The sequence below is a fragment of the Leucoraja erinacea genome, chromosome 5, assembly GCF_028641065.1.
Source record: "Leucoraja erinacea ecotype New England chromosome 5, Leri_hhj_1, whole genome shotgun sequence".
Lineage (NCBI taxonomy): Eukaryota > Metazoa > Chordata > Chondrichthyes > Rajiformes > Rajidae > Leucoraja > Leucoraja erinaceus.
The window spans coordinates 13,964,269-13,989,902 of NC_073381.1; the positions used below are offsets into that span (position 1 = coordinate 13,964,269).

Genomic DNA, 25,634 nt, shown 5'->3' on the forward strand with positions numbered 1-25,634 from the left:
TCTAAAATAGCAGGTTTTTTTTAATGATTGGACCTCATCAGCTAAAATTTGTGGAATTCTCCACATAGTACTAACACGTTCAACTATTAAGTTCTATAATTTTCAAATTTATTTTAGAAGTCATTTGATCTAACGTGTTTAATAATTGATGTACAACAGAATACTGCACTTACTGGTGATTTTGCCAATGCAGCATCAAGCAATGTGCTTTCAGAAGATTATTACAACCAGCAGTAACCAACCCTCGTTATATAACTGGAATTTTGTTGTGGTGTTAACACAATGCTTACACTTTGCTTCCATAAGACTCGCTACCTTATAATTTAATGTCACATCTCAATCATTCTGTGCAGATATTGAATTTATAAATTGGAAATTGAAATGAAACTTACACTGCAAAAAATTAGATTTTTTTTTTTACAAATTATTGCTCATGGCTGTTTAAAAAAAAATGAATAAATAATTCAGGTACGGATTTCATTATCTATTAAAATTAATACATGAAAATTGTAAATGTAATATTGAGTCCTTGACTAAATTCCAGATATGAGTTTTAAATCACATTGTGGCAGAAACAATAGTGCAAAAAATTATCTTACAAATTCATTTGAAACATTAACTATATTAATAATACAAGCATCTACAAATCAGTTATTTCTTATTCCATAATATTAATATGTTTTAGATAAATGTGCTGTGGATCACTCGTACATTCAAATCTATTTTCAGACTGTACCTTAGTTCCTGAAGCTTTTATCTTGTCCACATAGTCCCAAACCATCTGAGGAGGAATCCTCCCTCCTACTTGTACCGTATCCGGCAAATCCTTTAGAGGGAAAATATTGTTAATTAATTATTATTATTATTATTAAAATTAAATCGTTGAAAACATTAACGATGCAGTGGTGCTGGTTACCGACAGGCAAGGTGACGGACGCACCACACATCTGTCCTCCATTCAGCTGGCAAGGTCCTATTTTGTCTCTGCACAAGTGTCTTCCATCAACGTCTTCAGCTTCGTCTTGATTGGCCGTCCCGGGTCACGTCTTCCATGGGTGGGTTCCCACAGCATAACCTTGTTTGCTGGCATTTCTAGTGACCAGCGAGCCTCATCTTTCTCGACCTGATCCCCTCGGATAGAGGTGGAATCTCCCCAGAGCTGGGTGTTGGTGATGTGGTCCCGCCAACTGAGTTTACAAACTTTTCTGAGCATTTGGGTGTAGGTGCCATCGAGAGACGTGGACAGTGCTTGAGTGAGAGTCCATGCCCGTACAATAATATGGTCTCCACAGTTGCATGGAAGAATCTCAGTTTGAGACCCTTAGACATCCGAGGCATCCAGATTTTCCCCATGTTATTGAGGGCCTTTCATGCGAGCGCTTTCCGGACCTTGGTGTCATTTGTAAACATTTGTAAAAAATACCCAACTTTTTTCAGATTTATGAATTCACTGTCTTCACAATCATTTCTACCATTGTGCCCTCTTAGTCCCTAGAACAGGCAGGTGATGAACTCCCACTGCATAAATAAAAGCACCTCTTCTCAAAAATATTGCAATTGTAACCTGGTTATTATTTCCCATTGACACTGGATAAGCTCCTCAGAGCAATTCCACTGAAATTTATATCGATTTTAAATCACCAATGGAAAAAAGATGAAAGAAACTTTCATCGACTTGTCTTCTTTCTCTTGCCAGGTTTTTCAACCCCATATATATGCAGTGGGAGTTCATCCAGGACAAGGGGTCACAGCTTAAGGATAAGGGGGGAATCCTTTAAAACCGAGATGAGAAGAACTTTTTTCACACAGAGAGTGGTGAATCTCTGGAACTCTCTGCCACAGAGGGTAGTTGAGGCCAGTTCATTGGCTATATTTAAGAGGGAGTTAGATGTGGCCCTTGTGGCTAAGGGGATCAGGGGGTGGAGAGAAGGCAGGTACGGGATACTGAGTTGGATGATCAGCCATGATCATATTGAATGGCGGTGCAGGCTCGAAGGGCCGAATGGCCTACTCCTGCACCTAATTTCTATGTTTCTATATTCATGTGAATGAAAAAAAATCATTTTATTTTACTTTTTCCCCTCATGCTGTGCTAGGATTAGGAAAAAAAAATGACATTCCCTCTGACATCTCAGCTTGACCTTTCACAAGATCAATATGATTGAGACAGAGACCAATTGAGTTGGTGTGTAGGAGAGGACGAAATGGCAATGGTGCCAATTCTCTCCGACTAATCTAGTTTCCTTCAAACCCCACTGATCTGAAACCATTGGTTTAGGTTTATTATTGTCACGTACCGAGGCACAGTAAAAAAAGCTTTGTTTTGCATGCTATCCAAGCAGATCAGATATATTATACATAATCATGACAAATCTGATCCACTTTCTCGAACCACTGTCAGAAATAACATTATATTTACAAGTCAGGGATTTAGGTAAATTTTATCAGTGTCACGTGTACCGAGGTACAGTGAAAGGTTGTTTTACATGCTGTCCAATCAGATCAGATAATACTGTGCATAGAGTCAAACTAGATAGAGCAAAGGGGAAGATGCAGAGATACATCGGAAAAGTAGCCAACTCAATTAAATGCAGAGATACAGATGCAGAATATAGTTCTCAGCATTGTAGCGCATGGAAGGCCCTTTCTGAAGCCTGATTAATTAGAGGGAAAGAAGCTGTTCCCGTGTCTGGTGGTATATGTTTTCAGGTTTTTGCACCTTCTGCCAAACGAGAACAAGGGGAAGGAATGACCAGGGAGAGACAAATCTTTAATTGAGTTGGCTATTTTTCCGAGGCAGTGTGAAGTGTAGATGGAGTAACTAATTGGAATTCTCATCCGGGCAACATCTACAACACTCGGAATTGCTGTCTTGGGCAAAGCTGTTTGCAATCAAACTGTGATGCAACCTGACAGTATGCTTTTTATTGTACAACTGTGGAAGATTGAGTTATTGAGACATGCTGTATTTTCTGTGTCCCCAGCAAGTAGAGGCGATGGTGTGCCTTATTACATGTCATGTTAATATGGTTGGTCCACGACGGATAGTTGAAAATATTGACGCCAAGGAATTTGAAGTTTTCAACCATTTTCACTTTGGCATAATTGATGCTGATTGGAGCATGCACTCCACCATGTTTCCTGAAGTTGATAACTAGCTCTTTTGTCTTGCTGACATTGAGGGAGAGGTTATTCTCGACACTATCTCTATCTCTATCCTGTATTCCATTTTGTGATCCAGTCTACCACAGTGGTATAATCTGTAAACTTGTAGATTAAGTTAGAGCCAAATTTGGCCTTAGTCATGAGTGCATAGGGAGTATGATAGTGGATTGAGAATGCATCCATGTAATTGCTAACAATTCACATATACTCAAGCTGCTATTCCATCTTCCTTCCACTTACCACTCCCTATATATTGAAATCAAAGCAACAACTGCAAAATTCAGTCTTGCAATCATCTCATTAAATCTACTTATTTGAGACTTTGAGCATTGCTTAATAATGAAAATATTTGGCAAACTTTAATTAAGTACTGTTTCTCGAGTTGTATTGTTGCAATAAAGATAACAGACAGAATAATGAAAATCACTATCTTTTGAAATGCTGCAAAACATAAACCTCATGGCTATTTAAAAAGATGTAAAATAGGTACGGCACCTCTGTTAAGTGATTTGATGAGCCAGAGACTGGATATGCTTTGGTAACAAACTTGGCCACACTGGGCATATTGATAAATCCCTTCCAGAGAGAATCTAGTCGAGCTAGAAATTTGGACTCATCTTCTGCAATATCATACAGTTCTGACCTGAATTTAAGACAAAGTAAATGAAACACAAATTTAGCTGACAATACCGTGCAAATCCCACTTAAAAAAAAGATCAATTTACAATTTCCCATGCTAAATCATGGCTTGCTTTTGAGAACAAGTTACATTAAAATACTCCCCTGAATGCATCAAAAATACCAAGAAACTTTAAAGAATGAATTAAATATGAAAGGACACCGAGCCATGACTGGAGAGTATGAAGTGTAATGGAAAAAATGAAAGCCTGGGGAAGATTTGAGATTTAAAACCAAGGGTTTGCTGCACAGGTGGTCATTTGGGCTATCATGTCTCTGCCAACGTTTGGTTAATAAAATCAATAGCAGAATCCACCGACCTGTTTCTCCCATCCAACCTGTTGGTTCACTTACTAATATACGCAGGTCAATTTATGAGAACTTCTCTTCTCACTTTAAAGAAATATGAAAAATATATGAACTCTGCAGGTCACCGACCTCCAACCTGAATATCATCCTTTCATCATAACCCTCCCTCTGTCTCCTATCAATCAGGCAGCTATGAATCCATGCGACCGAGTCACTGTGAATCTCATGCATCTTAATCTTCTGGAACAGTCTACCATGGGGGGGGGGGGGGGGGGCTATCATGGTAGTTACTAAAATCCATGTGGACATCTACTGCCCTACTTTCTTCAATCACTTTTGTCGCCTCCTCAAAAAACTTGATTAAGTTATTAAGACACGACTTGCCACATACAAAGCCACGCTAACTGTTCCTAATTAGCCCATTCTCTTCCAAATGGGAGTAAATCCTATCCCATTGAATCTCCACCAATACCTTTGCTATCACTTACGTGATACTCCCCAGCCTTTAATTTCCTGGTTTATCTCTACTTCCCTTCTTAAACATAAGAACAACATTAGCTACTCTACAGTCCTTCAGGATCAGATGTTCCTCAAGGCTCCCGCAATTTCCTCTCTTGCCTCTCTCAATAACCTGGGATCAATCTCATCAGTCCCTGGGCATTTATCCAAATTAATGCTCTTCCAAGTCCAAATTACTTCCTCCTTCTTAATCGTATACAACCCTTGCATATTACTTTAGTTTCGTTCAGAGATACAGCCATATAGAAACAGGCCATTCGGCCCACTGAGTCAATGTCGACCACGATCATCCATTCACACTAGTTCTATGCTATCCAACTTTCTTCCCCACTCCATACACACGAGGGGAAATTTACAGAGGCTAATTAATCTACAGTCATAGAGACAGTCTGAAGAAGGGTCTCGACCCGAAACATCACCCATTCCTTCTCTCCAGAGATGCTGCCCGTCCCGCTGAGTTACTCCAGCATTTTGTGTCTATCTTCAATCTACAGGCATACATGTCTTTAGAATGTGGGAGGAAACCGAAGCACATGGAGGAAACCTACACAGTCACAAGGAGAACATTGAATGGACAGCCCCCAAGGTCAAGATCAAACCTGGGTCTCTGGCACTGTGAGGCAGCAGCTCTATCAAATGATGCTAAGATAGGTGGAGGGGCAGGCAGTGCAGACAAAGCAGGGACTCTGCAAAGGACATGGGACAGGTTAGGAGAGTGGGCAAAGAAGTGGCAAATTAAATTCAGTATAGCCAAGTGCGGAATCATGTACTTTGGTAATAAGAATAAAGTCGCATTTTCCAAATGGAGCGAGAATCCAGAAATCAGAGGTTCAAAGGGATTTGGCAATGCTGGTACAGGACTCCCAAAAAAGTAAATGGCAATCGGTAGTAAGGAAGGCAAATTCAATGCCAGCATTTCCAGCGCCCTCTAAAATGTTTGGGACAAAGACCCATCAATAATTTATTTGCCTCTGTACTCCACAATTTGAGACAATTTGGAAACTATTATTGCTGTTTATCAACATGAGGACCAAAGTTGTGCCAATGAAAGTCAAAGAAGCCATTATGAGACTGAGAAACAAGAATAAAAATGTTAGAGACATCAGCCAAACCTTTGGCTTACCAAAATCAATTGTTTGGAACATCATTAAGAACGAGAGCACTCGTGAGCTTACTAATCGCAAAGGGACTGGCAGGCCAAGGAAGACCTCTATAATTAAAAAAAAAAAGAAAAACCTGTCCGACAGATCAGAAACACTCTTCAGGAGTCAGGTGTGGATTTGTCATCAACTGTGCGCAGATGACTTCATGAACAGAAATACAGAGGCTACACTGCAAGATGCAAACCACTGGTTAGCAGCAAAAAAAGGATGGCCAGGTTATAGTTTGCCAAGAAGTACTTAAAAGAGCAACCACAGTTCTGGAAAAAGGGTTTGTGGACACATGAGACGAAGGTTAACTTATATCAGAGTGATGGCAAGAGCAAAGTATGGAAGAGAAAAGGAACTACCCAAGATCCAAATCATACCACCTCGTCTGTGAAACACGGTGGTGGGGGTGTTATGGCCTGGGTATATATGGCTGCTGAAGGTACTGGCTCACTTATCTTCATTGATGATACTACTGTTGATGGTGGTAGCATAATGAATTTTGAAGTGTATAGACACATCCTATCTGCTCAAGTTCAAACAAATGCCTCAAAACTCATGGGCCGGCAGTTCATTCTACAGCAAGACAATGATCCCAAACAAACTGCTAAAGCAATAAAGAAGTTTTTCAGAACTATAAAATGGTCAATTCTTGAGTGGCCAAGTCAGTCGCCCCGATCTGAACCCAATTGAGCATGCCTTTCATATGCTGAAGAGAAAAAGGGGATTTGTTCCGAAAACAAGCATAAGCTAACGAGAGCTGCAATACAAGCCTCGCAGAGCATCACCAGAGAAGAGACCCAGCAACTGGTGATGACCATGAATCGCAGACTTCAAGCAGTCATTGCCTGGGTTTCAACAACTAAGTTACAGAGTTGAATAAGTTAGGTCTTTATTCTCTGGAGCGCAGAAGGTTAAGGGGGGACTTGATAGAGGTATTTAAAATGATGAGAGGGATAGACAGAGTTGATGTGGACCAGCTTTTCCCTTTGAGAATAGGCAAGATTCAAACAAGAGGACATGACTTCAGAATTAAGGGACAGAAGTTTAGGGGTAACATGAGGGGGAACTTCTTTACTCAGAGAGTGGTAGCAGTGTGGAATGAGCTTCCAGTGGAAGTGGTGGAGGCAGGTTCGTTGGTATCATTTAAAAATAAATTGGATAGGCATATGGATGAGAAGGGAATAGAGGGTTATGGTATGAGTGCAGGCAGGTGGGACTAAGGGAAAAAAGTTGTTCAGCACGGACTTGTAGGGCCGAGATGGCCTGTTTCCGTGCTGTAATTGTTATATGGTTGTATGGTTATTGCATGCAAAGGATATGCAACAAAATACTGAACTTGACTACTTTAATTTACATGACAATGCTGTGTCCCAAACGTTATGGTGCCCTGAAATGGGGAGACTATGTATGGAGATTTTTAATAGAAAAAATCACGTGGTTAAAGTGCACTTTGTCAGATTTTAATAAAGGCCATTAAACACTGCTGTAATTTCTATAAGGTGAAACTAAAATGTATAACAATGGCCTTTACTAAAATCTGACAAAGTGCACTTTAACCAAGTGATTTTTTCTATTAAAAGTATCCAATTGTGGAGGACAGAGGCAAATCAATAAATGATGGGTCTCTGTCCCAAACATTATGGAGGGCACTGTATATCAAGAGGACTGGAATACAAAAATAGAGATGAAGCTGAAGCTCTATAAGGTGCCAGTCAGGCCATATTTAGAGTAATGCGAGCAAAATTGGGCGCCATATCTGAGGAAGGACGTGCTGGCTTTGGAGGGTCCAGAGAAGATTTACAAGAAGGATTCCAGGAATGTTTAAGAAGGAACTGCAGATGCTGGAAAATCGAAGGTATACAAAAATGCTGGAGAAACTCAGCGGGTGCAGCAACATCTATGGAGCGAAGGAAATGGGCAACGTTTCAGGCTGAAACCCTTCTTCAGGAATTCCAGGAATGAGTGGGTTAACATATGATGAGCTTTTGACAGCACTGGGCCTCTACTCGCTGGAGTTTAGAAGGTTGAGGGGGGACCTCATTACTTACAGAATAATGAAAGGCATATAAAGAGTGGACGTTTCCACTAGTAGCAGATTCTAGGACCAGAGGTCATAGCCTCAGAATGAAAGGCCACTCTTGTAGAAAGGAGGTGAGGAAGAACTTCTTTAGTCAGAGGAAAGTTAATCTGTGGAACTCATTGCCACAGAGGACCGTGAAGTCAGTAGATATTTTTACGGCAGAGATAGACAAATTCCTGATTAGAACGGGTGTCAAGGGTTATGGGGAGAAGGCAGTCAAATGGGGTTAGGAGGCAGAGATCAGCCATGATTGAATGGCAGAGTTGACTCGATGGGCCGAATGGCCTAATTTTACTCCTGTAACTTGTGAACTGTGCTGCCAACACTAGTAATATTTTCCACACTGATCTCACTGTATTCCATTTCCTTCTCCTCAGTGAATACAAATGCAAAATACTCATTTAGTACCTTGGCAAGATCCTCTGACTCCAACCACAAATTCCCTCCTTTATCCTTGAGTGGTTCTATCCACTGCCTGATTATCCTCTCTTTTAATGTAGGCACAGAAAGCCCTGGAAATATCTTTAATCCAACTGGCCGAGGATGGGTCCTGACCCGAAACATTACCCATCCTTTTTCTCTTGAGATACTACCTGACCCACTGAGTCACTCCTGCACTTTGAATGTATTTATTCACCAAAGCCATTTCCTGGCTCCTTTTGGACCTACTAATTGCCCGGTTAAGTTCTTTTCTCCATGCTTTAAATTCCTCACAGGCCGTTTGATTTCATATTCTTAACCCTTGTATGTGCTTTCTTTTTCATTTTAACCAAATTTATAAGCTTTTTGGTCCCTTATTTTGCCATCCTTATTCCTCCTCATTACTGGAATATGCCTGGCTTGAACTTTGATCAACTCTCCTTTAAATGGCACCCACATGTCAAATGTCAGATCCACTAACAACTAGTCCAAACGTACCCTCCCAAGCACTTGCCTAATAACGTTGTAATTTGCCTTCCTCCGATTTAGTGTCTTCTCGCAAAATTCAGACTTATCTTTATTCAAAACAATATTAAATCTAATGGAGTTGAGATCACTATCCCCAAAATGTTCTTGCCATGAAATACCAGTCACCTGGCCAGGCTCATTTTCCAACACAAGGTTCAGTATGTTCATTTCTCAAGTTGGACTACACACATACTGTTTCAGGAAACCCTCTTGGATACATTTAACAAATTCTGCCCCGTCTAAGCCTTTGTCACTGAGCGGTTAATATTGGGGAAGTTAAAGTCACCCATTAAGACAACCCTGTTGTTTTGGCATCTATTGGCAATCTGTATACATATCTGTTCCTCCATCTCCCACTTGCTATTTGGGGGTTTAGCACAATCTTATTAGACTGCAAGATTGCTAAATCAATATAAATTTTCAAGATCATAATAGATATATATATATATATTTGTTATGGAAATCATTATGGGCTATGAAAGAGAGGCACATGAAGGGTTGTGAGGAAAGGGAATTATAGTCCCAAAGAGTGAATAGCCTACTCCTGCATCCATCTCCTTGCAAATAGACAGCGTAGTTGCCAATGTAAGCCATTAACCACACATCAAGCAATTGTTTGGTGGTGAAGTTCTACACAACTGGCAAGTACTTTGGAATGATACAGTAGAAATCATAAATAAATTCTCTACCTTGTCTCAGAGGAGGTGGATAGCTGAACTGGTTCCGTTGTACCTTCCGTTATTGCATCAAAAGACAAGATGCTGGTAGCAGAGGAAAGAGCATCTGCCAAAAAGGCTGATTCAGCATCAACGTCTGATTGACGTCTTGTCACGCTTGTAGCTACTTTGACTTTCGGCAGAGGCAGTTCCTCAACAGGTGGAGCCATTCGACCTGAAAATTAAATTTGTTAGAACGAATGCCATCCCAATTCTTGCTTTTCTTCAATTTCTAGGTAGGTTAAAAATATTTAATTTCACTACATATGACTATTTATTGTTTTTAGGTCTTTTTAAATATTTTCAGCCAGTTATTTGTGTGGGTTAAAATTAGTTGGAAGTCATCAAAAACACAGCACCACATTCCACTCATTGTCTTTGAGTCAATGTGGCTTCAATTCAAATCAAATGTCAAGAAGCGGGGTCAGTTTCTGGGAAGATCTGATAATGCTCCAATGTAGGCCTCATATATGAATTAAACTTAAGCTCCAGACAAAGTATGCAAATGTTATGCATCTTAAAAGATGTGTACCAGATTTCTCCATACATCTTCCAATGTAAAATGAATAGCAAAAAATCTGCATTTATACATCTAGCCCAGTAAGCATTTTGCACAATTTAATGAAATCACTTCTCATCTCTAAACCCCACAAAGCGTAGGCCCAGTTTGATTAATCTTTCCTCAAAGAAAAATTCCATCCCTCCAACACCAGCCCAAATAGATTAATTCCTAAAGTTTCCAATATTATATCAAATGCAGTAAACAGCTGACCTTGGATCAATTCAGACTTGACGTGCCAAGTTACAACAACCATCTGACTTAATTGATCTGCAGGTGTGCAGAGTAAAATCCACTATCTTTTGGAATTATACTTCTGCTCTGATGCTGCACTACCAGTATTCAATCATATTGAAACACCCTCACAAGGAGAGGAAGTGTTCAGTCAAATGGAAACAGAAACTTCTGTAATGGTCCACTTATAGCCACATTTGCCCAATGGGATTTTATTCAGATGACAACTTGTCAGGTTCTATTAAGTGTGGTCACGTGTTCCACCTCATTTGTTAACTTGGTGTGCTTATTGTAATACATGGCAAAATCATCTGGGAAAAACTGAGGAAGGTAAAGGTAATCCGACTGATGTATTTGAGTGGAGAATAAATGTCAGCACAGACCAGTGGCCAAATTGTTTATTTTTTATGATATAATATCTTAATATTACTATGTGAGAACATGGGCAGAAGTGGGCCAAGTGGCTAAAACCAGTAAGCTTCATTGAATTGGGAAGGGTGATTATAGGGTGATGGGTTGTATATATGACTAAGAGATACTGTATAGTATATGAGGGTTTTTTCTTTTCTTTTTTTCTCTCTCTTTTTTTTGTATGGCTTTGTAAATATTTGATTAGTGTATAAATGTAAATAATTTAGTGTGCATATAGCTGCTGGCGTTCATATGGTGTACATATAGCTGCTAAATTTGTATGATAATTATAACCAGTTGAATAAGTGGTGGGAATTAATAAGCTTTGGCTTCTTCCTGCTCCTTTTCGGACACATACGATTTCATTTATTTATATTGTTTATGACACTTTATAAATATTCTTGTTTTTTTTGTATGCAGTTTCACACTTGCTTTTTATTCTTTTATTCTGTTCGAAATAAAGAACTAAATAAAAGTATAGGGAAATAAGAGTTAATCTTCTCAGGAGTACGTCCCAGGTTACATAATAACAAATCCATTAAAAATAAATGATATAAATACTTTTGTTCATTTTTCCAAAATACTTCCTTAAATATCTATTATTTATTACCTGTACAAATTTTGCAATTCAAGTCAAAAAGATGGTTTTTGTGCTGACACGTGGTGTCTTCAGTGGCATCTATTGGAGCTTCCTCTTCAATCTCTTCTAATTTCTCTACAGTGGGTTTTGGATCTGCAGCTTTTGGTTCAGCCTCCTAAAGGTTCATAAAGCAAAAATGTCACTTTAGTTGACAAATGCACCTTGTTTTAGTCCTTCTGAGCTTTGCAGTGGGACCTCAATACATACTGTACAGTTTACTTATGTACGGTATTCAGATAAAAGCAGATCTAAACGCTTAACTTTTTTAAATGGCTTAGTAAATGAAAAAGGAGCTAAGCTATACGATGCTTAAATGATCCAACTAAAATGCCACGTTAATCTCGAGTAAACTAGATTCTAGCGATCAAAAGAAGACATTTTAATTGTCTAATAACAATAAAAATGTAATTGCAAAGTTAGCTTGTCATGTTTTAATCATATTAAACTCAAAATAAAACTCCCTACGCTTTGCAATAAGTAATATCAAACAGTTTGCTTTATGCTTTTAAAGAGTGAACATTTGTAATTACCAGAGAAGGAGCTTTAATAAGCATAAATAAAATCACAAGTTACCAGTGAGCTTTCATTCTGTAGAAACAAGGAACTGCAGATTCTGGTTAATACACAAAAGGACACAAAGTGCTGGAGTAACTCAGGACAGGCAGCATGTCTAGTGAACATGGATAGTGATGTTTCACATCTTGACGTTCTCCAGAGGTGCTGCCTGACCTGCTGAATTGCTCCAGTACTTAACGCCCTTTTGTTGCCTAAACTGTAATCCAGCTACATTTCTATTGTTACATTACTTTTCTGTGTGTGTTTAATAACCAATGTATAAATTGATGGACTGCCACCTTGTCCTTTGGGTTGGATTTTACCCAAGAATCCCTCTTCCTCTTTCAATGGTTGAAAAGTCAAAATCAGTCACGTTTTAATCATATTAAACACAAAATAAAACTCCCTACACTTTGCAAAATTCCCTACACTTTGCAATGGTAGAAGTGAATGCTTAACCTGCTATTTTACTAAGAATGTGAATATACTTATTGATAATTTGGTGTGCAACATGTTGATTTGTATCCCACACATGGATCTCATCTTTCATCTCAGAAATAGTGCCCATAGCTGCATGTGAAGGGCACACGCACATTAATAACACAGACACAAAAGTCTTCAGAAGTTCCTTGGGATCAGGGGTGACTTTCCATTTTTTCTATTTCAAGGTGTCTGAACAGACCCACGTCGGTACCATAGATTCTTCCACAAATGGAGATGCCTGATGGGCTAAGTAGGAGGATAGTTTGTGGTGCTGTGCTCCTTCTGTGTTCTGCTAATACACACTTACAATATCCTGAACGTTCCGTATCTATTTGAATGGCCCTGTTCTGAGATTCCAAGACATCTGTGTCAGTGTGGATGTGACATTTTTTCAAACATTTCTTTGGACACATCCTTGAATCTATGCTTCTGGATTTGTACCCCGCACAGAGACAGACAATAGGAAACATTAACCTGCACATCCAACATTCACTAACAAAGTTGTAGCAAGGACTGCCAAGTTATAACATCCATGTTTTGGTTTAGACGAGCATGCTTCTTTAACTTCATGCAGTGTTATAGAGTCATAGTGCTATGTGGCACGGAGACAGGCACTTTGGCCCAACTCTTCCTTGCCTACCAAGCTGCCTAACCAAGCTAGTCCCATTTGTCAGCACCTGCCTCCTATCCTCTGAACCCTTTCCTGTCCATGTACCTGTCTAGATGTTTTTTAAATGCTGTAATGGTACCAACCTCTACCACTTCCTCTGGCAACCCGTTCCATACACTTACCGACCTTCATACTAAAAAATTACCCCTCAGGTTCCTTTTAAATCTTTACCCTTTCACCTTAAGCATATGCCCTCTATTTTTTGACTGCTCTACCATGGTGAAAAGACTATGGCTATTCACCTTATTCATTCTCCTCACAATTTGATAAATTTCAGCCTTGCACGCTCCAAGGAAAAAAGGACTCAACCTATCCTGCGTTTCCTTATACCTCAAACCCTCCAAATATGGAGAACCTTCCAGATCCTCAGAAATTTTTTTGTACTCTTTCCAGTTTAATGACATACTTTGTACTATAGTACTCCAAATATGGCCTTACCAAAGTCTTGTGCAGCTGTAACATGACATCCTAACTCCTATACTCAATACCGTGAGAGCTGGAAGCAGTGTATCAAATGCCTTCTTCACAACTCTATCAACTTGTATCGTCACTTTCACCCCTAGGCTTCTCTGTTCTCTACTACACCCCAGAGCCCTAAAATCTACCATGTAAGTTCTGCCATGATTTGTCCTACCAGGTTGTCCTGGTTTGTAAGCTGCAGAATGAATCAATATTATAAAACGCATCAATATAACCACTTTACATAAGTTAAAAGTAATCCATTATGAAAGAAAAAGACTTCCAAATCAGATTCAAGAAACAATTTTATGTTTATTATTTACCTCTGTGATTACCACTTCAGGTTCTTTCATTGGCGTCTCGCTCTCAATTTCAATTTCTCCTTTATGGGTTATTTTTGTAATTGGCCGTCTCTCAACTTCCCTTTGTTCCTTTTCTATCATTTCAATCGTCTGTTGATATAACAGGCACTTTTCTCATTTAAAAAATCCCCAAAAATGTTAATAAACACATGATCTAATGATCCGTGCTCCCCAAATAATATTCACAGCAATAGGTTACAATTGTAAAAATTCAAATTTTAATAATTCTCATTAGAACATACCTGTGGCACGAACAGAAAAAATATTTGCACAGCCAATATGCTTTTATGGAGTTTGCGTTTTCTGATTGCAACACTAACAGTAGCAAGTATAAGAAATAGGTTATTGCGGTCTTTTGATCCACTAGATCACTAGGTCGACCTAATCTGTCAAGCATGCTTTCCCATTTATTGAGCACTTGTTTAGTTTAGAGAAACAGCACTGAAACAGGCCCTTCGGCCCACCGGGTACGTGCTGACCAGCGATCACCCGTACACTAACACTATCCTGCAAACTAGGAACAATGTACAGAAGCTAATTAACCGCCAAACATGCACGTCTTTGTAATGTGAGAGGAAATCAGAGACCCATGGAATACCCACCCGATCACAGGGTGAATGTACAAACTCCGTACAGACAGCACCCAAAGTCAGGATCGAACTCGGGTCTCTGGCGCTGTAAGGCAGCAACACTACCGCTGTGCCACCCAAAACATTGTGTTAATAAAATAAAGCTAAGCACAAAAACATCAATTTCTGTGTTCCAATCAAATTAATATTATTGATTACATTATTTCTACCTCTTGGGATTCATTGAATTCATCTATGAATCAGACTTCACAATTTAGAACTGTAAGTGTAGAATCATTTTTTATGCACTTTAAGGGATGCATCATCATTCATTTGAACGTAAAATGTGAAAAATGTATAATTAAATACACTTCAGAAATATTAGAACTATTTTTACAACTAATGTGCATTTGGACATGAACAATGTAGTTATGAATTTGCCAAATCTGCATTTTACTAAATAGATCTCCTTCACTTAGCAAATGAACACTGGAGGACATCCAAATCAGCAATGAAAATAAATAAATTGCGAAAAAGGAAGAACAAGCTAACATTGCCACTAAGCTAACAAGCTAACATCATATAGACATTAAAGTACAGAAGGATGTACAGAAGGATACCATTAGTAATAATAAACAGATCTTACATGTCTATTCTCCCTCTGTCTCCATGCAGCTAATTCCTTTGATGCCAGTTCCTCTGGACTCATACGAATTAAATGATCAGGTACAATGTCACCTTTTAACACTCGTTTGAACAACACCTGAAATGATTTAAAGATGTTTTTAATAAAATAAAATTCCATAGTATGTTTACTAAATCATAGCTTACTTCGAAGTACAACAAATAATAGTTCACTAAATCACAACTAATTTTGATGAAGTTGAATTTTAAATTGCTTTAATACTATTTTAATTTATTAAGGTTCACAGATGAAATTGTGAAAATAATTTTCAGTGACGAGGTAAATTGAAAGGGAGCGGGGAAAGTGGAGTTCCAGGGGGTTGCAAGGCAGTGCAGGAACCAGTGAAAATGGAGCAAGGGAACTGATGAATGTTTATTAAAGATAATTTTTCTAACTTCATTTTTCTGGGGGACAGTGTCACTACCAAGGTTTATTTGTATTGTACATTTTTAATTGCCCTTAAGAAAATGATGGCAAGCAATGTTCTTAAACCAGTACCGTCTTTCTGGTGAAAGTATTCCCAGAGCTATTTGATAAGAAGATCCAGGACTTAGACCCACTAACAATTAAATAGGCAAATTAATTAAGCAGATTAAACCTACAATTATACAAGGTCACATACAGGTGCCAGGCCATGAATATTAAGAATAGACCATTCAGAGAACACGGTCTTCTGCAAATATTCAACATAGAAACATAGAAAATAGGTGCAGGAGTAGGCCATTTGGCCCTTCGAGCCTGCACCGCCATTCAATATGTTCATGGACTCCCAAGTTTAATTAAGCCCAGCTTTGAGTTGTATGAACCTGCAGTAATCCTGCTCTGTAGAATGCAATGCTCCCATGAGATGCCTTTATAATGATATTGCATTATAATCTTTAAAAAATCACATCTGAATATATAATTTTTGTTGAACAATTGTTATTTACGTACTTGATTTTTGGGATCTTTGAGATTAAACATCAAGCTCCTGTATTTGCTTTTGTACTTAGTATCTGTGTCTCCATAAAAAGAAAACAGCTTTCTCTCAATCCTAGCTGCAACCTTGGTTGCTCGTTCCTCCGGAACCTTCAAATCCGAATCCGAGAGCCTGAATGAAAGTAGAATTTGCTGTGTTTAGTTCAGAAATATTGAAAATTATCAGCATCAGTATGAGATGCTAAATAGAAATTGGTACAACACTTAAGAGTTATGTACTTTCCCTACATAATGGTAGCCCCAAGAAATTTATCATTTTTCAGCTGAAAACTACTATCAAACTTTTAGTCAGTGCAGTTCAGATAGAATAACCCGATCTATTTATGCAGCCTTTAGTTCATTTGCCAGTTACAGGTCATCCCCAGGTTTCAGCAGGGTTCTCTTCCTGCAAACTGTTTGTAACCTAAATAGTGTTTGTAAGTTAAATAGTTCACGTCGGAAATGTGGCCTTAAACTGAATTCCCACATGGCAGAAGATGCCTGCAGCCACATAACAGATGACAAATCCAAACCCCATGTTTCCTGAATGCTTGTTTGTATGTACGATCTGTACATAAATTGAGCATTCCTATGTTAAATCTAGATCTTCCACCACAAAACAGTTACTCAATTTATTTTGAACTATCCTAATGGGCCTGTCCCACTTAGGCGACTTTATAGGCGACTGCAGGAGACTATGCAGTCGCCACATATTCGCGGGTGGTTGCCGGGGAGTCGCCTTTATGGTCGTGAGTAGTTCCTGCATTCTGGGAACTAGTCGCGGCCTCATTATGGTCGCCGCAAATTTTTCAACAGAGGGTGATGAATCTGTGGAATTCATTGTCGCAGACGGCTGTGGATGCAAAGATATTGGGTATTTTCAAAGCAGCGATTGATAGGTTCTAAATGAGTAAGGGCATCCAGGATTACAGGGAGAAGACAGGAGAATGGGTTTGAGAGGGAAAAATAGGTCAGTCGTGATTGAATGGTGGAGTAGACTCAATTGGCCGCATGGCCTAATTCTGCTCCTATGTCTAATGGTTATGAGCTATAGAGAGAGGTTTAGGCTGGTTCTCTATTCCTTGGAGCACAGGAGGATGAGGAATTAATTTATAGAGGTGTACAAAATCATGAGAGGAATAGATTGGGTAGATGCACAGACTTTATCAAATCTATATTACTAAATCTCTGATCTTGGCCGCTTTTGGCCCACTGTGCTGCGATTTCCGACAGAACGCTGCCACCTACGGCCGTCATTTTTGGCCACCTCGCTCAGAGCACCCCTCCGCCTTACGGGTGCAAAGGGCTTTTCCCATCGATGACAAATCAGAGCGATATTAATGTTATTAAAAACATCACCATTCTCTCTGCATCCCCTGCTGGAGGAAGGGACTATAAAACCAGGAAGAAGTGTGCCTCTGCCAGATGGATGAAGCCAAGGGTCACGTCTCTCTGAGCTCTGAATTACACTGAACAAATGTTTACACAACTGTGAGTACCCTTAATGTGGTTTGAAAATGAAAATATGGTTTGTTTGAAGTAAAAAGGCACTGCCTGCAAATGGTTGTTTGGGTGCTTTGGCTTGAAGTTGAAAGACACTACTTACTGCAAATGGTGGCTTGGGTGCTTTGACTTGAAGTTCAAAGTCACCACTTACTGCAAATGGTGTCTTGGGTGTTTTGCTTGAAGTTGAAAGGCACTACTTACTGCAAATGGTGGCTTGGGTGCTTTGGCTTGAAGTTGAAGGCACTAATTACTGCAAATGGTGGCTTGGGTGCTTTGGCTTGAAGTTGAAAGGCACTACTTACTGCAAATGGTGGCTTGGGTGCTTTGGCGAGGTTGAAAGGCATTACTTACTGCAAATGGTGGCTTTGGCACTTTGCTTGAAGTTGAAAGGCACTACATACTGCAAATGGTGGCGGGTGATTTGGCTTGAAGTTGAAAGGCACTTCTTACTGCAAATGGTGGCTTGGGTGCTTTGGCTTGAAGTTGAAAGGCACTACTTGCTGCAAATGGTGGCATGAAGTTGAAAGGCACTACTTACTGCAAATGGTGGCTTGGGTGCTTTGGCTTGAAGTGGAAAGGCACCACTTACTGCGTGCTTTGGCTTGACATTAAAAGGCACTACTGCAAATGCACTTACTTCCTGTTTGCACTATATATTGGTTTTCGATAAAACGCTACCACTTACGACTCTGATATTTGGCCATCTTACTAAGTCCCCCCTCCGCTGAGCAGGTGCAGAGAATTCTTCCCATCAATGAAAAATAAAAGTGTTATTAGTGTTTAAAAAATGTTGAGAATCTCTCTCCTGTCAATCACGCCCTGAAAGCCACACCTTTTCCGGTGGGAGGGGGAGGGGTTATAAAACCCAGAAGTGTGGGTGTGGCTGAGTCTCTGCGTGATGGGGGAGGGAGATGTCATGACTCTGTCTGAGCTGTGAATCAACTGAACACACTGAATGTCTACTGAACTGTGAGTTTGGTATTTTATGGTGGTTTCACCCTGCATGAAATGGTATGAAGCTGCATTTGAATTTGGTGGCCTTAGACGCTGCTTGAAGTGGAATGAAACTGCACTGAATTTGGTGGCCTTGCACCCTGCTGCACTTGAATTTGGTGGCCTTATGAAGTGGTATGAAATGCACTTGAATTTGGTGGCCTTGCACCCTGCTCGAAATGGTAGGAACATGGATTTGAATTTGGTGGCCTTGCACCCTGCTTGAAATGGAATTTCAAGGAATAGTCATGAGTCAACTGCCAGCCCACCAGCCGTAAGTGAGCTGCCAGCAGATGGGACTTGAGGGACTGAGCTGCCACCCCAAGAACCTATACATACCAGCACTCCAGAATTCCAAATATTGGTGGAGGTGGAATATTGCGTCGGGGGACCAGCCCTCCCGTGTGAACATGGGACCCAATGGGTCCCACTTAGTCTAGTGCTTTACTAAAATCCATGAACACAACATCCACGATTCCCTCATCGATCACCTTCATTACCTCCTCAAAAAACTCAATCAATTTAGTATGACACAACCTGCCACATACAAAGCCATGCTGACTGTCCCTAATTAACACACTCATCTACAAATGGGAGTAAATCCTATCGTGAAGAATCCTCGCCACTAGGTTCCCAACCCTGACGCGAGTCCCACGAGCCTATAAACCTTGTGTTTTCTCCAATTTCATTAAACAAAGGAACATCATTAGCTATTCTTCATTCTGGGACTTAGCTTAGGAAAGAACTGCAGATGCTGGTTTAAATCAAAGGTAGACACAAAATGCTGGAGTAACTCAGCAGAACAAGTAGCATCTTTGTAGAGAAGGCATGGGTGATTTTCAGGTCAAGACCGTTCTTCAGACTGAAGAAGGGTATCCACCCGAAATGTCACCCATTGCTTCTATCCAGAGATGCTGCCTGTCCCACTGAGCTACTCCAGCATTTTGTGTCTACCTGGGACTTAGCTTAACAGTCTTCTCCCACAAAGCTTGATCGGATGAGTACTGCTTCGACATATTGCACCAAAAGCTTTCTCACCGTGATTGATTGTACAATGCCAAGTTAAATCTAATCAAGATTTTTTACCTTTTTGCTAAAATGTCCTTCAGGGAATGGCGAACATTCTGTCTAATTTGTTCAACGGTTGGTTGAGGTGTAGAAGGGCTGGTTGGAGATGGTGCAGTATTTGATCCTTTCTCTCCTTTCTTTTTCACAGAGATTTTGTCCTTTAATTCTGAAATAAATATGGTAAATCTTTAATCTGTATTCATCATAATTCTGTAAACATTCCATGAAATTAGAATTCAATATGTTAAGACAATAGGAAAGGAGGCCAGGGGTTCATGCTTGCTTTGCTTTCGGCAAATATGACCAGCACTCTGAAGAATGTTTGGACATTTCACACTGGGGAATTTATAAAATTACAGAATATCAAATCAGCAAAGTCCACATGATGTATAAACAAAACATATGAGAAGCACAAACATGTTCATCCTCAAACCCCACAATGCAATTAGTCAGCCATTTTCACCAACTCCATAACATTCTTGCTTTTATTAAAATGTAATACTTTGGATCTATGCCTTTGTTCGATATATGATACAACTTTATTTATCCCAGCAAGGAAATTGATCTGCCAACAGTCATAAAACACAAAATATATGAAACATGAGATTAAAATGTCGAGTGGAAAGTATTGGGGATATGCAAGGAATTTTTTTTGGGGGGAGGAGTCCATCAGTCTACCCCACGACAGAATGGGAGGAGTTGTACAGTTTGATAGCCACAGGCAAGAAAGATCTCCGGTGGCATTCTGTAAACCATCTTGGTGGAACCCGTCTGTGCTGAAGGTACTGTTAAGGTTGACCAGTGTGTAAAGGAGGGGGTGAGCTGTATTGTCCAAGATACTGCACAGTTGTGGAGCATCCTCCCCTCCAAGACCACCTCCCATGAATCCAACTCCGCCCCCAGGACAGAGCCAGCCTTCTCAATGAATGTGTTAATCCTAATGCTGTTAATGCTAATGACCCTGCTGCCCCAGCACACAACAGCAAAGAAGATGGCACTGGCTACCACCAGCATCTTACTGCAGATGTTGAAGGAGCGGAGCCTTCTCAAAAGATACAGCCGGCTCGGTCCCTTGTTGTACAGGGCCTCAGCGTTCCTGGACCAGTCCAGTTTACTGTCCAGGTACACTCCAAGGCATTTGTACTTCCTGGTAAACTGCACATCCACACCATTGATGGAGACAGGGGAAAGGGGTGTTTCTCTCCTCCTAAAGTCCACCATTAACTCCTTAATCTTGTCAGTGCCTCCCTAATGTCATATAATGCCCAATTTGTACAAGGAGAAATGAAACACAGATGATCAGATAGCATTTGTACAGTATTCAGAAACTAGTGACAGTACAGATCGCATGAAAATAAATAATCTTTTTTGCACATTTCCCAAAATGTTATTCCAACTGCAAGTCAGGGTATTTGTTTAATTAGGGAGGGCATCAAATAAAAACCTGGGATTTATGGACGATTGCCTAATGTCTGCTTATAAGAGAGTAAAAAAGTTTGTAATTACAAAATAATGACTGGATAGCTTGAAACTTTTCAGATCAGAATATAGATTAGTAAATCATAGGTCATTCTTCACCAAAGCAACTTTTTTTTTAAAATAAAGGTGGCCACAGTAAAATTAACGTTGTATTTTGTAAGTACTTCTAGAAATGTACTTGATAGAATCCCTCAGAAAAGAGTATTAGTGGTAGCAATTGGCCTAAAAAGAATAGTTTCTGAGCAGGAGTCAGACATACTAAACAGGTATAAAAATGAATGCACATGACCAACACTCTCACACCAGATTTATGAGGGTGCTGCAACATTTGTATTTAAAAATGACTTGAATGAAGGGGTAAAAGCTTGCAACAGTGGTAATGCAACAATCCTGGAGAACCTTGATAAAGTAACTCGGCAAGGATAAGCAAGAACAAAGAAAAAAATCAAGCAGGGAATAGGCTACTTTAGACCTCTTGTGTAATGAAGCAGAGTTAATTAGTGATCTCAAAAGATGTCAACAAGAGTAATCACATATTAGTCATAGCAGTTATTATTCAGTTCAAAATTTGTATTCAACATTGTTAATCTGAAACGTGAGTCAAATTTAAATTAAACTCATTATATAGCTTTGAAAGAAAAGCGGATTAAGGTGAAATGAAAATGTACATTGTGATACAGTACTGAGCAATATACACAAAAGGAAATGTGTGAACATTCTCAATGATCCTCACATTAAGGATTAGGAACTCCCCATGAGCACATGGTAAAGGAAGTTATAGACAGATTTAAACCAAGTGGCTAATGGTGTCGTGCAAAAGAACACTAATCTGGAGGATTAAAAATATATACATATCAAAAAAATGGCAAGACGGAAAACTATTTGTAAGCAAACTATCAAAAATATATAAAATGAATAGCTTTTGCAGATATGTGAAATGAGAGTTGAGATGTTTCTTAGAAACTAAGACATGAGAAATTGTGATGCGAAATATAGACGTGGCTCAAATGCTAAACTCGCATTTCATATCCATCTTCAGAGCATTGAACACAAAACGTATTCCCAATAATAATAAGGGACTGAGGGACTTAGAAATGAATACCATCAGTAAGGAAAATATTACCCATCAATCAATGAGACTACAATCTCCTGAACCTAATGCCCTTAATCCTACGATTTAAAAGAGGCCGCTGCAAAGATAGTAAATGCATTGGTTATAATCTACCAAACTTTTCAAAGGCACAGGGGAACCAATGATGTAGTATACGTATATTTCAAAAGGCATTCGTTATAAGATACCAAAAAAAGTTACAAAGACCGAGTTACTTTTAATATATTAGCGTGGAAAAAGGATTGGTTAACAGACATAAACCAAATTGGCGGGATATAACAAGTGTGCTCCAACAAGAATCATTGCATAGGCTACAACTGCTTACAATGCTTTAATGAATTTGATGAAGTGTCGCAGCTTGCTAATAATACATAACCAAATGGAGACGTTAAGATGAGGATGACAAAAAGAAGTTGCAGCAGATAGAAACAGTCAAAGACATAGCTGTAAGGTTAGAAGGGGAAAGATTAAAGATGAGGAAGGACATCCTTATGATTGAGGCAGTGCAGCGTAGGTTCATGAGATTGATCCCTGGCGACCCACCTATGGCATGAAAATTCTCGCTACTCTCCATGGTGGCTTCATTCTGGTCGCCACTAATTTTTCACCATGTTACATCTGCACAGTCTCCTGCAGTCGCCTAATAAGTCGCCAAATTGGGACAGGCCCAATAAGGTTCAAGGGTATCAACATTTAGCACAATGTCAGCAAAATATTTACATTAGAACTCAAATTTACAGAACGTTCACATTTTTTTTTGCAAATGTCTCCATGTTCTTAATTTAAAATGGGCATTTGCTATCGTAAATTATAATATATTTAAGTTCCCCTCTTGCAAATGAACATGTTCTTCTGGCTCTTTTGACTACTCTTGTAGAAATCAACACCTCAGTTGCACTAAGGACGTGCAGGATGCATGGAATCTTGAAGTCATGTGTTTATTTATTCCAAGCACCCTGTGACAATAACTATTTTTCCTGTCTTGTCTTCATCACAGGCATTTCAGTGATTTTGCACACTTACTGGACTGGCCCAGCATTACTCCCTTACGGTTGAAGTGCAAGCATATCAGTTGAAAAGGTAAGCATATCAGATTGTTGATGTGAGCCGAAGCACTCAGATGAATAATGTCTCCCCTCCATCCCTTCTTACACAAGGTCAACTGGAAGAAACTAAAATGTAAGGGCTGCGGTGTCGGCAAGTTTTAAGGACAGAGATCCACAGGGAAGGTGGGTTACAAGAACAATCAGGGCGCCCACATTCTGCACACGCATGCGTGCGTGCGGATTGATAGTCGGCCCAGACTCGCAGAATTATAGTAAAAGAATTATATATTAAAGATTAAAACATTTGAATGAATGACAAACCTGCTACCAATTCTAGGCTTAGTATCTGCAACGGATTGTAACATCACATTAACCATGCAAACTAATACATTCCAATTTAGAACACTATTCTTTGAAAATTTTAAAGATCTTTTAGAAAATTCCAATACAAATTTTAAAACCAATAACAACTGCCGAGTTTTGAACAATGTTTCAACATAAATTTTCTTAGGTCTTGGGAAAAATCAGGTCTTTGGGGTTCTAGATGTGAAGAAGCAACTAATTGCATATGAATAAGTCCCCATTTTATGTTTGCTAATTTTGTCCTCCACTGTTAGGAAGATACAATTACAGGGTGTAAAGACTAAAACAACATTTTTATCATAAATACAGAAGCATTTAAAAGGAAATATTGCAGTGCTGCGGACAGATAATTTTAATATTTTGGACATAAATGGTGATCACCTTCATGAGAACTAAACCGAATTAATACATAATAATAAAACATAATGGACCGAAAACCATGGATGAATGGGAGGTCTACTCCCATGTGAAGTTCAAGACTGCAGCATTCAAGTCACATGATCCTGAGCAATACAAGAAATCCATCCACGACCTTCAGAGCAATTAAGGATAGCAAGAGGAAATTCCGGGAGAAGCTGGAGGTGTAAGGCAATGACACGGACACGCGTAGATTGTTGCGTGCTATTACGGGCTACAAAGCAAAGGCGTGCAGTATCGCTGGCAACAATGGGTTCCATTCCAATTAACTCAATGCATTCTGCCTGCTTTGAACAGAAGGGCAGTGGAGGGATGCCACCAGATCCGCCAGTCTCTGTGGCGCCTGTATCAATTGTTACTGTGGCAGATGAAATAAAGCAACTGGTCCAGATGGTGTCCCTGGACGTGTGGATCAGCTGGCAGAGGTACTCACAGACATCTTTAACATCTCACGACTCCATTCTGAGTTCTCCCACTGGTTCTAGACGACCACAATCATCCCAGTGACAAACGTAAGTAAGGTTACGTGCTTTAACGACCATAGTTCAATGGCTCAGACATCCACCATTCGTGAAGTGGTTAGAGAAACTGGCGATAGCACACATTAACCCTAGTCTCCCAGCCAGCATTGATCCATTGCAGCTTGCTTACCGTCGCAATAGGTTCATAGCAAATTCCACCCCCCTGGCCCCAAACTCATCTCTGGAACACCTCGATAACAAGGATTCCTATATATCGACTAACATCGTCTTCAACAGCAGAACCTTATCTAAACTCATCTCCAAACTTCTGTACCTCTATCACCGAATCCTCAATTTTGAGCCAGAGCACAACACATGGCAATACACCATCTCAACAATAATTCTCAACACCGGTATCCTATGAAGATGCATTCTCAGTCCCCTACCATACTCCTTAGACACCCACGACTGTATGGAGTATGGCTAAATTCGGCTCCAACTCCATCTACAAGTTTGCAGGTAACATTGTGGTGGGCCGGATCATGAACAATGTGGAAATGGATTGCATGAAAGAAATAGAGAACTTAGTAACAAGATGTCAGGGCAATAATCTCTCCCTCAACATCAGCAAGACGAAGGAGCTAGTTATTGATTTCAGGAAGCATAGTGGAGTACATAACCAATCAGTATCAATGGTGCCAAAGTCAAAATGGTGGAGAGCTTCTTTGACATTAACATCACCCACACTTGTCGTGGACCAACCCACTGATGCGATAGCCAAGGCGGCACATCAACTGCTCCACTTCCCGAGAAGACTGAAATAATTTGGCACGTCTCCAATGGCTCTTACAAACTTCCACAGATCTATCATGACAGAACAGTTTGGGAACAGCACAGCCCAAGACTTCAGGAAATTGCAGAGAGTTGGAGATGAGGCCCAGTCCATCACACAGAACAAACTTCCCACCATTGATTCCATCTACACTTCACGCTGCTTCAGAAAAGCAGCCAACAAAATCAAAGACTTGTCCCACCCTAAT

At 39.8% G+C, this 25,634-nt stretch overlaps 1 protein-coding gene across 4 annotated transcripts in view; it reads right to left on the reverse strand.

The window, feature by feature from the left end:
• The window catches only part of phf3 (PHD finger protein 3), a 115,911-nt gene that overhangs the window by 24,093 nt on the left and 66,184 nt on the right, over nt 1-25,634 (reverse strand). For all 4 annotated transcript variants that reach the window (XM_055635043.1, XM_055635044.1, XM_055635045.1 and 1 more), the window contains 8 exons: nt 19,736-19,883; nt 16,127-16,283; nt 15,155-15,271; nt 13,901-14,029; nt 11,381-11,525; nt 9,540-9,741; nt 3,661-3,808; nt 737-826 (listed from right to left, as the gene is read on the reverse strand). In XM_055635043.1, coding sequence (XP_055491018.1) covers nt 737-826; nt 3,661-3,808; nt 9,540-9,741; nt 11,381-11,525; nt 13,901-14,029; nt 15,155-15,271; nt 16,127-16,283; nt 19,736-19,883 — 1,136 coding nt within the window. The remainder of the gene's footprint in view (nt 1-736; nt 827-3,660; nt 3,809-9,539; nt 9,742-11,380; nt 11,526-13,900; nt 14,030-15,154; nt 15,272-16,126; nt 16,284-19,735; nt 19,884-25,634) is intronic.